The following is a 14,390-nucleotide window of genomic DNA, read 5'->3' on the forward strand; positions in this document are numbered from 1 at the left end:
ATAATAAATACCAATGGGAAATAATATGTACGACATCATTCTCCCAACCTCCATTTGCCAATTTCCCATTTGTTAAAAATCTAAAAAAATTAAATTTAAGTGAAACACATTATATATAGTAATCACTTATAACAATCACGACTGTGTTTATAGCTTGCGATATTTCAAAGTACATACAGGTTCTTACTAAATAATGCAGAATGATTACTTTTGTCGTAAATAGTAAGGAGTAATCCTGTTGAACCTTGAGAAACAATACATAATATCAGATAATATTAAACGCTGTACAATGCTGTATCATATACTGTATTACTAGAAGAGATGTTTTCGTATTTCCGTCTAAACAACTAAAAATGTATAATAACATCTAGAACGTACTTACTTACGAAATGCTTAAATTTATAAAAAGTTCCTTCCACTTTCACTGATATGGAGGAAAATATAAATAGTTTTAATGGTGGTAACATTGCTTCGCGTAAAAGGTACTCCATTCAACATCCTTCAAGATTTGTATTATAATATTGTTTCAAAGTGTACATTATGCTGTGATACGTTTTGTTTGAACATTTCTAAAAATGATTACAACTTTTCAATGATAATTGCAGACTTCAAATGACGATAAGCATTATGGAAACATTATTACCTTCGGAAATAGCTAGATTAGTTTTTGGTAAGGGTAATATGACATGTACTTATCTTACGCGTCCTATTATGATAACCTATTATTTGGCGGGAATATAGATAGTAATAAAACACAGAGATTCAGTGATATCATCTTTGACAAGATGTTAGAATTTTATAATAATAATATTGCTTTAATTATATACACTAAAATATCGTAAGAAAAGTAACGAGTTTTACACAAATGAATGAATCAATGTTGCACCAAATACATACAGATATTAAATATAATAAATATAACATTATAACAAGTGATGTTTTATTTTTAAACATATACATATATATATGCATAAAGGATGTATAATTTACACAACATAGTATATATATTTTTCAAAAGTTTCATTGGATTTTCCTACATATGATTTGTGAGAGTTTTTAAATAATCAATTTTAGGGTACCTTGAAAGTCAAACATGTATGGAAGCTGCTAAAGTATTTTTAGAGACTTCTCCGCATTTACAAGAGTGCCGTACTGTAATTTCAAATGGAAAACGATTCAGTGCTAAAGTTAATGGAATGACCTTAATAGATGTCATTGACAAATTTTTTGCTATTAATTCAACTGGTAAGATTTCAATACAAATATAAAATTCCCGAACAAAAATATCGTTTGTTTTATTCCACTAGCATTTATTTTATAGTTCAGGAATACCTTAGCAATATAGCTAATCACGAGCAGTCAAAGCACTGTGAAGACTTAATCCAACAGTTGAAATTTCTTATTGGAGAATCTTGGGGTCAAGATTTTAGTGCTAACAAAGTTAATGTTCTTTCACAGGTATATACAAATTATAAAAATTTATTAATTACAATTAAATGTTATGTTGTTCGTATTTCTATAATACCATATTAATAATCGTAATGTATTCTGCTACTTTTGTACCACGTATTTACATATTTACAGACTAATTCTCAAATAGGCAATGGCTCTCCCATAATATCTAGTAGTAGTACACGTAAAAGACGTTATAGTAATAATGAACGCGAGCGATGTAAACGTACAAAAGTAACATTAAACGCATCACAACAACCTGATTCACCCTCTGCTCAAGGTACATCAAAAGGTACAAGGTCAAGGACATACATACGATATTAGGAGATTCTCTAATAATTTTCTAACAGCTTTTGGTTGCTACAGCATATAATTTCGATAATGTAGAAGCAACTCCATTGGAAAGTTTACCAGGTCATATGGATATATTAGAATTACCAAAATCTATCACTAATATCAAAGAGAAGAAATATAATAACTGTATACAACAACATGAAGGTTTGTTCAATTTGAAGATAACAATAATTAGGACAAAAATAATAGTAACAGTAATACAATAAGTATAATAATTTTTCGACATATATGTATAATCATAGTTAAATAGTAAGGGTAAAGGAATGTGGAAATTGTCATTTAACTCTTAATGCTTGAATTAGGCGGCGATATAAACATTCAGAACATACAAGATATTGTCACAAGTAATGCATGTACAGAAAACGATATGAAAGATTTGCACATGCTTGATAAGTGTACCGCGGCGACAAGTACGGAAGAATTATTGAGCTACTCGTGCGCAGAAGTTCAAACTGTCCCATATGATACATTGGAATCTGAATCAGAAAGTAATGATGAACCAATAGAAAATCTTAGTGTAAGTAATACTAACGATATATCTAATACTACTAACGATCACTAATTATTAATATAACACTACTAACGATTTCTATAATAATAACTTCTCAATTGATTTTTAACTTTTTGTAATCTGTATTATAGTTATTAACGAAAGAGCTGTTAAACCGTATCGAGTTACAAGAGCGAATTGCTGAGAATATAAATAAAGCAATACTTCCAACAGATGTGTCATTGAAAGATGAAAATTTAAATGATCCTCTAAATGGTGAAGCAAACACCTCTATTATGGCAGAACTAAATAACACGATTAAATCAATAGTAGAAGCAACAGAGACTGATCCTGTGTTTGAAAAGTTTCTTGAAGAAATCATCGGGCCTCACATAGAAACTGATGCAAGTCATGATGAAGATACCGAAGCTAAACAAAAAGCAAAGTTTCTTGATGACTCACAAGATAAACAAAGTGAAGTGATTGTAAACAACAATAATCCATTAGAATCTATAATATTAGATGTCAAATCGTCCACAGAATTAGATGGAACAGTAAATGCAGATATTCCATTAAAGCACAGACTTCGTAGTTCTTCTAGACAACAAAATATTCGTAATGAAGACGAACAACGTGACCAAGAGAAAGAATATAATATGTTGGAAGATCAAAACGCCGCTGCAGTATTAAGTATAATAAACGCAAATATCGTTAACGACAAATCGGCAAACGATAAAAGAACGAAAGAAATTGTATGTACATTAGACAATAATAGCGAAAAAGAACTGCCAACATTTCAAATTCCTCTTGATAAAGATACAGGGCAAATTGGAAAATTAACAACTGACGCTACTCAAAAAGACGATAGTAACAACGTTGTTACAACGATTCAAGGTGATAATATGGAGTCAAAGATTAAAAGATCGTCGGTAAAACGGTTACGACATACGAAGCTTAAAGAACAGAAACCAAAAGGTAGCATAAATAATTATACATCTGAACAAAACGTAATAACAATGCCAACATTAGTACTATGTTCGAAAGAAGAAATAAATAATATGTTATCGGTAAATTCTTACCCGCTGACTCGTCCAATAACATCTACTACAAATTCGAGGTTCATTCCTATTGTTCCCAAAGGACCGATAATCAATAAAACGAATAAAGATTTCGTGGAAACATTATATCTAACAACCGTAAATGTCGCTCAAAAAGTAACATCACCACTCTGTGGTACGTCAAACGATTTAAAAAACTGTATTTCTTGTGCAATAACAATGACCGCTATAACAACTACGACCACAATAACAACAACAGCGAAGGCGATAATGACGACAACGGCAACGACAACGACAACGACCACGACCACGACCACGAAAGTACACACATCTCAAAAAGAAGATAATAACAAAATAAACAATAATAAAGAGAAAAACAGAACCACACATAATATTAATAATTTTATTGGCAATTCAATTACTAATCCCATAGTGTCCAATACCGTCAAATCAGTCGCTGGAGAATCAATAACCCTGTATAGCAATGAAACTAGCACCAAAACATTACTAGATAGTTCAAGCATGCCTATGATAAATATAGAAGATAACATTAGCTTATCCACTTCTGGATTATCTCCATACATAAAATTCAATTGGAATAAGAGCAATCAAAACTTATCAGATATTGACTTGTCATCTGTCATTCAGGATGCAAAAGTTGTTGCTCCGTTAAAAACGAACAATATCGTTAATGATCACCATCTTTCAGCTTCAAAAAATACCGATTGTGATATCATTGATAAACGTACTCCGAGGTCGTTGATGAGGAGTAGATCGAAAAATTATAGATTAAGTTTATCAACACCAAGAAGAAGAAATAGTCATATAAGAGCTCTTGATTTTAACACGCCGACGAAGACAACTGTATCCGATAAAATGGTCAATGAAAACAAAGGGATGCGTTTTTCTTCGGAATCCGCAAAACTCGTTACATCTTTATGTAGAACTACTCTTTACAAATCGTCACCGCTTTCTAATACTACCACATCTACTCATAAAACTAAGACTCCATTAAAACATTGCCAACTTCCAATAGCGACGAGAAGTCCAGTACCAAAGCTTATGGGCGAATGGGAGAAATATAACGGACTTGGGATAATTATAGGCGATGTCCCTCCATGTTCAAATATCAACGTTTCTTCGGAAAATAAACTTGTCAAGATCCAATCCAAGTCGCTGGAACTTACGAAAGGTACATGGGATGCAGATTTACGGAAAGCTCTACACATTGGTATAGACGAGGATCGCCAAGGAACGAAGATATCCACAAGTAACAAGAGAACGAATTCTACAAAGACTGCTAAATCAAATATTGTTCTCTCACCGACAAAGAAGGGCAAGCGCAATTTACGCACATCGAAAGGAAAAAGTAAAAATATTTTGCCAAAGGAAAATAACGTTGTGCAAGATGTAAAAGACGAATGTACCATGGGAAAATGGAATGTAATGGAATCATCGAGCATAAAAAGCATAGATCGTAACGCATCCGAACCAAAGGAAGACTTTCTAGATTCTGGGATTAACAATACTCTGGAAGCAAATTTTTCTAACGTGAAACCAGCAGTAAATAAAAGTAAGCTTGTTGTTGAACAGAAGAATGCTCAGCATCAATTATTAGCAAAGAGTAATCATTTACATGAAAATGCAACGATAACAACGACAACCAATAACTTATCATTCGAAAGGAAAAATATGAAAAAGTATGCTCAATTGAAAACGTTGGAGACCAATTTAAATAAATACAATCAAATTGAGAGGAAACCATATTTAGAGAACAATATCGTTTCCGTAGACGTCACACGGCATTCAGAACTTGCGACAGCTTCTGTCGATATTACACAGCAATTAGTACAAATACCTAATGTGATGGATCACGAAACACCGAAAAAATTTGAAAATCCTTCTAGTGTTCCACCAACACCAAGATTGCTCAGTCCAAGCAGCAATGCAACGCCGTTTGTTAAATTTAGCGAAGATTCTAGTAAAATACGTTCTTTCATAAATACACCAGAATTTCCAAAAACACCTTGCATTGCATTGACTCCAAAAATCTCGGAAGAAACTACCACAGACAATATAAAAAAAGAAACATTTGATATTTGTTCTCCGTATTATAAACCAACTTCTGAGCAATATCAACGTGAAAAACAAACAAAACCGGATAATAATATCGAAAAATCATCCGCAGTACCATTACAATGTACAAACCAATCTATACCGAAAAACATTATCAATTCTACGAATACGTATCAAGCTTGTGTATCTACGAAATTAGAAATAACACAGTTCGAAGTAATCAAAGAGAATTTGCCGAAAGAAGAAGCAATAAAAGAACTTAAAATATCAGCTAATTCAAGAGATTCGACTTATTATACGAAAACTGATTGTATCGAGAATGGTGTTACTCAACAACATAACGTGAATAAAGATATGTATGAAAAAATGAATGTCGATAATGAAAAATATTTGCCGAATAGCGAAGAATCGTATGATAGCGATGCATCGATATCATCTTCCTCTTCATCCCGATCCTCGTCGACATCGTCGTCGTCGTCGTCTTCGTCGTCGTCGTCATCGTCTTCATCGTCGTCGTCATCATCATCATCGTCGTCGTCACCACCATCGTCACCACCATCATCACCATCATCGTCACCATCATCAACTATTTTAACTAGTTTAAAAACTTTTAATAAAAAAAGCAAAAATATTACAAATCAAGTTTGTATCAATACAAACAGCGATTCGACACACAAAATTAAAAATGTTATAGAAACAATAAACGAAGAAAGAACTGAATGTCCAACAATTTCAGAAAATAATACTCTAGGATTAAAAATGAAACCAATCAATGCAGAAGAGGCAATTATTACTTTAAGAAAATGTGAATCCTCACCCTCAAAAGTGTTTTCAATATTAAAGAATGAAGAGGATTGTAAAACTAATATGAAAGAAACACCTGCCAAAGATGAAACTTTGAATGAAGTAGATATTTCTGAGACTCCTAATAGTTCAAAGATCGGTATAGAGAATCTAACTAATCTGTCTTCGAAAATTTCCGCATTAATAACTTCGGGAGATCGAAAGTTGTCAAAATCGAATCAACGTTTAATTATGGAAAATTCTACAAATAGAAGATTTAAACAGAAGCCCAAAGTGATCAATATACAACATTTAAGATCGAATTCTTTGGTTACTTTTAAACCAACTAAATCCATAAAACATTCTTCCATGGAAAAAAGGCAAAGATCTCTAACTATAGATAAAAAGTTAGTTGTCCAATTGGAGGCAAAAAGACAACGTATGATAGCAAAATTTCGTGAAATACCTAAAGCTAATCTTACCCGAGATAAAAGCCAGCAAGGTCGAATCATTTTTCGGGGTAAAAATAGTATTAGTTTAAAGAAAAAAAACAATCAGTACAAATATAGTCAGAAGAGTGAGAATAAATTCAGTGAGATGAAAAGAAAGAAGAAAAGAAAAAAGTGGATGGAAGAATCAAATCATTCTAATAATAACCAAAATAATAAAAGTAATAATAATAATAATAGCAACAACAACAATAATAACAACAAATCTAGTAATGGTAGTGACAATAATTGTGACGACACTGATAATAATAATGCTAGCATTAGTAGCAGCAATAATAAACATAATAATAATAATAGTAATAGTAATAATAATAACGATGACAGATGCACAAAGCATTTATCCATTGATGGTGCATCAGAAAGTAAACTATATAGCTTGGAAGATTCAGAAGAAAAAGATAATAACAATAAGCATGTACAAAATGATGATTTAGCACTCGAAAATGACACCAAAAAGATCATCGAAATAGCGGTTGATAACATTATGAGTGACGTTGAAGTTAATGTATATCAACAAGCAAATGCGCTTAAAATGGAAAATCAAACTTATAACTCGAAAATTACGGAAAACAGAGGAATAGTAGAATTAGATGTGACAGAGAATCCAGAAATGCAAAATGAGATTGACACGAAAATTGAAAAAGGCGACAGTAATACCATTAATAAAGTTATTTTACGTGGGAATGAATGCAGTGGTACAAAAAACAACGGCAGTTATAATGGAGAAAATACATGTAAGTTAAGGGAATACCCGAATTATAATAGTGGTAAAACAACAAGTACTTTATTAAAATCAAAAGTTGATCAAGTAAAGCGAGATTTGTTTAGTGACGAGGAACAAGTATTTAGGAGGGAAGAGATATCAAATGCTATCGAATATTCAATTAATCAAAAGAATAATAATGTTCCTCCTATTGAAATACACGATACTGTTAGAAGTACAACCACAGAAAATACCAACTCGGAAAATCCAAAGAGTTTATCGCGCGTTCTTCAGTGTTTGCAGCTCGTTCCCACGTATAAGCACGAGCATATGGTCGAATCTCAATGTATGAAATATAATCGTAAAATGGATCTTAATGTAACTATTCCTAACTCGGTAGAATATCATTTCCTATATGACGATAATGCATCTTCCAAAAAAAGAAGGCGTAGGCATAGCAATCATGAATTAGAATTCCAAATTAATATTGTCTTGAACGATAAAAATTGCGATGAAACAATTAAAGTAATGACTGCCACTGACTATGAAGAGATATTTAATTTGCCGCCAAAGACTAAAAAAAGATTAGGAAGCAAGAAATCACCAATTAAGCATGAAAATAATTGTGAAACACTAAACAACCCGTTTATCGATACTTCAACCAAAAAGGGAATGCACGTGAAACCTTTAGCAACTTCGTCTCCTTTGGACGAATCATTTGCGTGCACAAAAAATTGTGTAAAAAAAGTCGCTATTAATACTGCTACTGTTATGAATGAAAGAAATAACAAGATACTGCACAATAGTAAAAAACGGTTGAACGTAAACGGAATTCGAGGAGTTAATAAAGGTAATTTTAGTTTAAGGTAATTTGAGTTTGTTTATTAATAGCACAGATTTAATAAATTACTAATTTCAGCCAACACTGCTGCAAAGATTTCAAAAAGGAAGGTTTCAGATTTGAAAGAAAGCAAACAGGTTTGTGATCAATTTAAGCTTCTTTGTTCGTTCATAAAACTTCATAAAAAGTTTACCTGTTATTCTTTGTCTCTTTCCCTTTTCTTTTTATTCGTAGACTGAGAAACAGCAATGCACAACAGATCCACAAACATTATTGAATAATTTAGATCTGGATAAGTTTTTAACTTCAGTCCATGGGCCAGCATGAACAATAATTAAGTATTTTAACTTTTTAAAATTGTACAGAAACATAAAACATCATACATGTGTGTATATGTATGTGAGGGAGCAGGCGCTCGCGCGTGTGTGTGTATGCTGTACAACATAAATATTCGGTATATTTTTATTATTATTTAATTTCCTGAGAAACTATAATAATATTATAGTTGTATTATATAAAAGTTAATCTTGTGAATAGAAGATAAAAGTAGTGATAAGTTTTTAAATTGTTTTGACATATGCATAAGATGGAAAACATGTTTTATTGAAAATACTATTTCAAGGATATAACGTAAACCGATACATGACTGTAACTAAAGATTATATATAAAATGTAGTATAGTTTGTCTATAAATAGTAATAGAAACATGTATTACATATTCAATAATCCCAAACCATTGAAATATTTACTAGATACAGAAGAAGATAAATATTCAGGATTTAGACTTTACTGCTTTATCGACATCATCCACAACAGATAGTAACTTTTGCCATTGACCTATGCTTAAGCAAATACCTACATAAAGAATAAAATATTTTTCAATCATTGTTATTTACGGCATATAAACATATACAAAAAATGTTGTATTAGTACCTTTCTTTCCAGGCTTTAAATTTGCTTCTTTATCGTAATACATTTCTCTGATGTCAACATATAATTTTCCTTTAAAGTCTCTTATACTAATTTGGCGATTATTTCCCAAATCCCATACAGTATCTTCATCTTTATTAGATTCTCTCTCTGGCATCTTTTTTGATACCTTTCCTTTTTTGTCCTCAATTTCTTTCTTTTGCCTCTTTGTTTTTATTTCCTTATATAATAAAGAAGAAAAAATATATATATATAATGTATGTGTTTTGTATTTACATGTATTTTAAACTCAAAGTAGTACTATATCAATCTTATTCGATATTATCTAACATATGCATGTTCATTATTTATATAATTTAATATAATATAATATTTAATATAAATATACTAAAAATTTGATAACAATACCTCATCACTACTGTCATCCGTGTATACAAACTCTTTTGACTTCGGCATTTTCTATAAACGTGTTTATCTAAAATAATTTTATATACGTTACTTTCAATCGAATTTTAAACGATACTAATCAGTATTTATACTTAAAAATAATCATTTTACGTCCAAAAGAGTAAACTAATAGTAATTTCTAGAGACTTAACAGTTTTGTTTGTTATAACCTTTCACAAGCCAACGCATTTACATACGTATATACAACAAATTATTTACGTGAGTCAATGTACTTTGACCGGAACATTGTAAGTAAATGTACCAGGTTTTATTACCGAGACTTAAACTTACCGAGAAAAAGTAAAATGTGGTACGGGTTATTTATTTTAATAATGATTCAAACAATCCGAAATGAACGTTACACGTTACACTTTATATGATTATGTGGCTTACACACACACATGCATATCGCGCGTGCTCCTACGTAGTAAATACATACATATGTATAACACTTCCGTGTAGCACATTGATTTCCGTTCTTCCCCGTCTTTCAAATTTTGAATCGGTTGATATTAATACGTGTCTTGCTATATTTCTTGTTTTTGCAATGAATTGCTATGTAAAAGAGTATTCTTATAGTAGCTTTTGCAAAAAAGCTAAAAGTTGTGACAATTAAATACGCTAAACTTTTATGTGTTTTATATCAATCGGAGAACATATTTATACAGATAATTTTGATACTTGACAAAAATATAACAAAATAATAGAACAGTTATTCTCTTTTCGACTTATAATTTAGAATTATAATTGTTAATACACAAAATGTTCTCAATTTATGTTATTCAAGAGTAATTACATACATTATACATTAGTATTAGCGAGCAATAGTGAATACAAGAAACCCTTTGTTCTCGCATACGACCAACATTACGCAGACGAAATATACTTGATCGTTTTTTCACGCTTGTTTTCACATGTCACTCGATGCACTTACATCTCTATTATATTTATCATCAGACATTCTAACACAATACAGTTAAGATATCTTATTGATATATTAGTCGATCAAAAATAAGAAAAACATACATAATATCACACGTCAAGTAACAAGTAACTTGTAACTAAAATTTTATGCATTGAATGAAAGTATAATACATCTTGTATGTACACAAATACGTGCAAATAACGAATTACATGTTATTAAGTTTCGCTTAGGATAAATTATTCGTTTCCATGTATTTTATTTTACAACATATTTACGATTGCTATTTTTGACATTATGTCGTTACCGCATCCTTTGCTTTAAAAATGCTTCTTTCTCGTTCACAGTAATAAATTTAATTCGATTAATTATTATTATTCACAATTCGTGACGTTCGCGTTAAAGGTCGTCGACTTTCTTCATCTGACCCATATATGACTTCTTCGTCGGAATCGTTGATCATAGAAAACGTGGGGTTGTCCTTAGTTATAGAAGAATCTAATGTCGATTGAATTAATAATACAATGATCTGCTGAAGGAATATTTTATTCTTTTAAAGATACTCACGTTGACCATATACTTGTTGATACGCCGGTGCATATACATAAGCCATCGTATATAGATAAAAATTTAGAAGACCATATAAAGCCATAAATTGCGCGGATGAACGATAATAGGTGGTGAGACGAGAGGCAAAACTGTCTTCGAAAATACCAGCTCCAAATTGTCGCGCTGTCACACAACCACAAACCAACGAAACCACAGCGGCAAGCAGTGTTAAGAAACGTAAACGAAGATCTGAGAAACAACATAGAAATGAAGAAAAACCGAAACAGAATAGAAGAAAGAGAAACAAAGGGGAAAGATAATAAATCATTTGAAATCATACCAAAATACGGCATGGATCTCAATTCGCTGTACGCTCTCAATATTAAAAGAAGAAGATATGCTATGTAAAATCCTCCTACTGTGAAGAAGAACACCTTGAAACCCTATAATCATATAGATCCTTAAGTATCAACTAAAAATGTTGCATGCCAAAGATTTAACTATCAATTATCTTGATAACTTACAAAATAATTTGATGTATCTAGAACATAATTATAAGTGGGGTCTTCTAATTCTGTACAGCGCAACCATGTTGCTAAAATAAATGCGGAACACCATAGTAAACCCACTACCAAAACTTTTGGTAAATAAAACGTAATAAGACGCCTTTCGTTCTATTAAAATGTAAGATTCATAAGTACAAACAATACCATGATTTAAATTCTGCTAGGTCATATCAATTAAAGAAATGTCATACTTGTCTTAAACCATGGTAAACACATAACCAAAACATGAGGACTGCACAAAGGAACGTCGTCTGTAAAATTGCATCTATCATACCAGGTACCCAAGAGTTCACTAAAAACGTCATTGGAAATAATGGATCTATAAAGAAAGTGAAATAAATTAGTTTCTTGAAAATGTGTAAAAACATAAGTTAATTTTTAACATCTTACTATTATACAAAATTAACAAAGGAAGGAGTATAGAGATCCATTTCTGTTCTATTGACCAATCGTGTAATTGGTACTTTCGTAGAGAATGCCCAAACCAGCACTAAAAATTGATAACATTCATATATAGCATAATGTTTCCTTTCAAGTAATATGCGAATATATATTACACAAAATTGTTCTTTACCATAACTCCAAATGCAATTAACAAAAAGATAAATCGAAACCAAATCTCGAACTCCGTAAACGCTGGATTGTAATTCTTGAACTATGAACAGGTAAGAACATTATCAAATGCGATTATTTCGATTCTGAAAAATCTTATAACACAGTCATTTTATTTCATATAGTGCTTACTGACGTAGAATGTGAGATCGCGTATGTTATAGCGTTGGTGGAAGCTCTCGAGCCCATGAAAGTGAACAGTAATAATGTAATAACTGTAATCGAGAAATCCTAGATGAGCAACTACAAGTTCTTCGCACATTTGTCTTTCACATTTTAAGTGTCTGGTTCTATAAAGAGAAAACACACAATAGTAAATATTTAACATTGTATAATCTTGTCAAACAGTGAATTGTGCTATACAGGTTCTAGACGTACCTATTATGGCCAGCTTCTGAGGACAAAACAGGTATGAGTTTATGATCAATGGTGATACCATCTATAGAGATGCTTATTTGAAAACTTTTGTCATATCTTTCATCTGTAAAATTCAAAACATATAATCTCAATTTTATTATTTCTTAAAAATTTCTTCATTTTGTAGTTGTATTACCATCATTATTAGATGTTAATAACTTTGCGATGACCCATAGCTGTTGACTGTACGTAGATAATGGTGGAGTCTTCATCATAAAAGGACCAGTAGCAACTTCACTGCCATTTACATGAGCTCTTTGTTCGCTCGTGGAAGTGATAGGAGGGCCTATATTAATAACAAATCATCATCATAAAAGGAATAACAATGACAAAAGAAAACATATTTTTATAAATTATACCTTCTACTTCTTACTTACCTGCAAGTCCAATAAATACAGCTAATCCAAAACATGCAAAAAAAGCAGCAAACACCATAACAAATTCTCTCTTATGCATAGAATATAGTCGCATTTGAACTGATCTAAAAAATAAAACCATTATTAGTAAACAATATGAACGTACATAATAATTGATAGAAACAGAGGCAAGTACCTTTCGCACCGATCATGATGATAGGCAGGTGCAATGTATTTATTAAATTCACTAAAGAGATCACTGAACTGTGAAAGTACATTTCTAACTCGAAAATTCCATCCTGCAGAAGGGAGATGATACGAGTATCCTAAGCCAGGACCGTCCATTTCTATATTAAACCTATCATATTACGTATATTTTTAAAGACACATTGTCACCTTCCTTAATGATATTTATGCGATTATATATAGAAGGGCACAATGTAATACTCGTTGTAATGTAATGTAATCTCGCGTTGTTTAATGGTAGTCTCAGAGAGGCGAATAAATAGATTTCCTTGGATCGATTCGATTATTCCAATCTTTATATCTTTTTTAATAAAACGAAGAAAACAATCTCGCATCTCAAATGACATAGACACAGACACGAAAGCCACGTGTTCGACGAAGATGTTGAAAACATATACATATGTACAATATACTTGAACAATTTAATAAATTTATTCGTATAACTAGAGTTTGTATTGGAAAAAGATATACCTAAATACTTATATATGTAAGTAAAAAGTTACTGTTACCTTCCTATTTAGTAAAGACTCTTGATAGATATTTATACAGTTTCAAGATATTTGCATGAATCGGTTTATCATGTTAGATTCCAATAATTTTGAAGAGAGCATATATGTATGTGTATAGTGTTAAGCGTTCGTAAATCTAACAATTAGATTCAAAGGATCTAATTTGATGAAGATAGTAAACAAATTCGTAACGACGTATGAAACAAAAACGGCGGACATCATGATGCGTATTATTGATTTTTACCACCGCCATGAAATAATAGAATTAGTAATTTATTATTTAAAAAGTATTTAAAATATATTTGTGATGTAGCTTATTTAAGATTTAGCATTTACTTTAAACGGGATTGTAATATTTTCATTTCAACTACTTGTAAAAAAATTAAATAATCGTCAATGAAGTGTATTACCCTTATATGTACACTTACATGTATCACTTGTGTCTAATCAGAAATGTAATCAGAAATTTAACGAAAAAAAGTATGTAATAAAAATTGTTAACTAACGCACAGTAACATCTTTCTCTTAAATATTTAATACGGTGATTTATTATTTAAAAAAGTAATATAT

General features: G+C 31.2%; 2 protein-coding genes and 2 long non-coding RNA genes across 8 annotated transcripts; 2 read left to right on the forward strand and 2 right to left on the reverse strand.

The window, feature by feature from the left end:
• Positions 1-171: 171 nt before the first annotated feature.
• LOC117159552 (uncharacterized) lies at positions 172-883 on the reverse strand. Its single transcript, XR_004464598.2, has 3 exons — positions 644-883; positions 383-569; positions 172-244 (listed from the first exon to the last, which is right to left on the reverse strand). It is a non-coding gene; the product is annotated as an uncharacterized LOC117159552 (long non-coding RNA).
• LOC117159539 (uncharacterized) lies at positions 532-9,417 on the forward strand. 3 transcript variants are annotated; one of them, XM_033339456.2, is made up of 9 exons: positions 532-670; positions 1,075-1,245; positions 1,322-1,458; positions 1,585-1,744; positions 1,819-1,950; positions 2,109-2,323; positions 2,449-8,275; positions 8,345-8,403; positions 8,501-9,417. In XM_033339456.2, exons 1-9 carry the CDS (start codon positions 613-615, stop codon positions 8,591-8,593), a joined length of 6,852 nt encoding a protein of 2,283 aa, XP_033195347.2. In that variant the 5' UTR covers positions 532-612; the 3' UTR covers positions 8,594-9,417. The 3 variants fall into 3 exon arrangements, with proteins under 3 accessions (XP_033195347.2, XP_033195349.2, XP_076477168.1); XM_033339458.2 differs by having other exon boundaries at positions 1,585-1,732; XM_076621053.1 differs by having other exon boundaries at positions 8,345-8,505.
• A 186-nt stretch (positions 9,418-9,603) lies between these two features.
• LOC117159543 (transmembrane protein 181) lies at positions 9,604-14,337 on the reverse strand. 3 transcript variants are annotated; one of them, XM_033339472.2, is made up of 14 exons: positions 13,821-14,337; positions 13,262-13,423; positions 13,087-13,190; positions 12,846-12,995; positions 12,671-12,773; positions 12,429-12,582; positions 12,255-12,335; positions 12,071-12,170; positions 11,872-11,999; positions 11,639-11,788; positions 11,455-11,557; positions 11,133-11,363; positions 9,935-11,063; positions 9,604-9,671 (listed from the first exon to the last, which is right to left on the reverse strand). In XM_033339472.2, the coding sequence occupies exons 2-13, from the start codon at positions 13,408-13,410 to the stop codon at positions 10,930-10,932; spliced, it is 1,587 nt and encodes a 528-aa protein (XP_033195363.1). In that variant the 5' UTR covers positions 13,411-13,423; positions 13,821-14,337; the 3' UTR covers positions 9,604-9,671; positions 9,935-10,929. The 3 variants fall into 3 exon arrangements, with proteins under 3 accessions (XP_033195363.1, XP_076477170.1, XP_076477169.1); XM_076621055.1 differs by having other exon boundaries at positions 13,087-13,391; positions 13,821-14,336; XM_076621054.1 differs by lacking the exon at positions 13,821-14,337 and having other exon boundaries at positions 13,262-13,771.
• LOC117159553 (uncharacterized) lies at positions 9,663-13,118 on the forward strand. The gene is made up of 4 exons (XR_004464599.2): positions 9,663-9,891; positions 11,125-12,345; positions 12,418-12,701; positions 12,837-13,118. It is a non-coding gene; the product is annotated as an uncharacterized LOC117159553 (long non-coding RNA).
• Positions 14,338-14,390: the final 53 nt, after the last annotated feature.

The sequence above is a fragment of the Bombus vancouverensis genome, chromosome 8 (genome assembly GCF_051014615.1).
Source record: "Bombus vancouverensis nearcticus chromosome 8, iyBomVanc1_principal, whole genome shotgun sequence".
Classification (NCBI taxonomy): domain Eukaryota; kingdom Metazoa; phylum Arthropoda; class Insecta; order Hymenoptera; family Apidae; genus Bombus; species Bombus vancouverensis.

Bases quoted from the DNA above. Each gene is read 5' to 3' on its own strand.
- LOC117159543 (XM_033339472.2), bottom strand. From the start codon at position 13,410: ATGGACGGTCCTGGCTTAGGATACTCGTATCATCTCCCTTCTGCAGGA. The intron at 12,171-12,254 runs GTAAAGAACAAT...ATCAATTTTTAG, and splicing joins TAATTGCATTTGGAGTTATG to TGCTGGTTTGGGCATTCTCT. The intron at 11,558-11,638 runs GTAAGTTATCAA...ATATGATTATAG, and splicing joins TAGATACATCAAATTATTTT to GGTTTCAAGGTGTTCTTCTT.
- LOC117159539 (XM_076621053.1), top strand. From the start codon at position 613: ATGACGATAAGCATTATGGAAACATTATTACCTTCGGAAATAGCTAGA. The intron at 1,951-2,108 runs GTTTGTTCAATT...TGCTTGAATTAG, and splicing joins CTGTATACAACAACATGAAG to GCGGCGATATAAACATTCAG. The intron at 2,324-2,448 runs GTAAGTAATACT...TCTGTATTATAG, and splicing joins AACCAATAGAAAATCTTAGT to TTATTAACGAAAGAGCTGTT.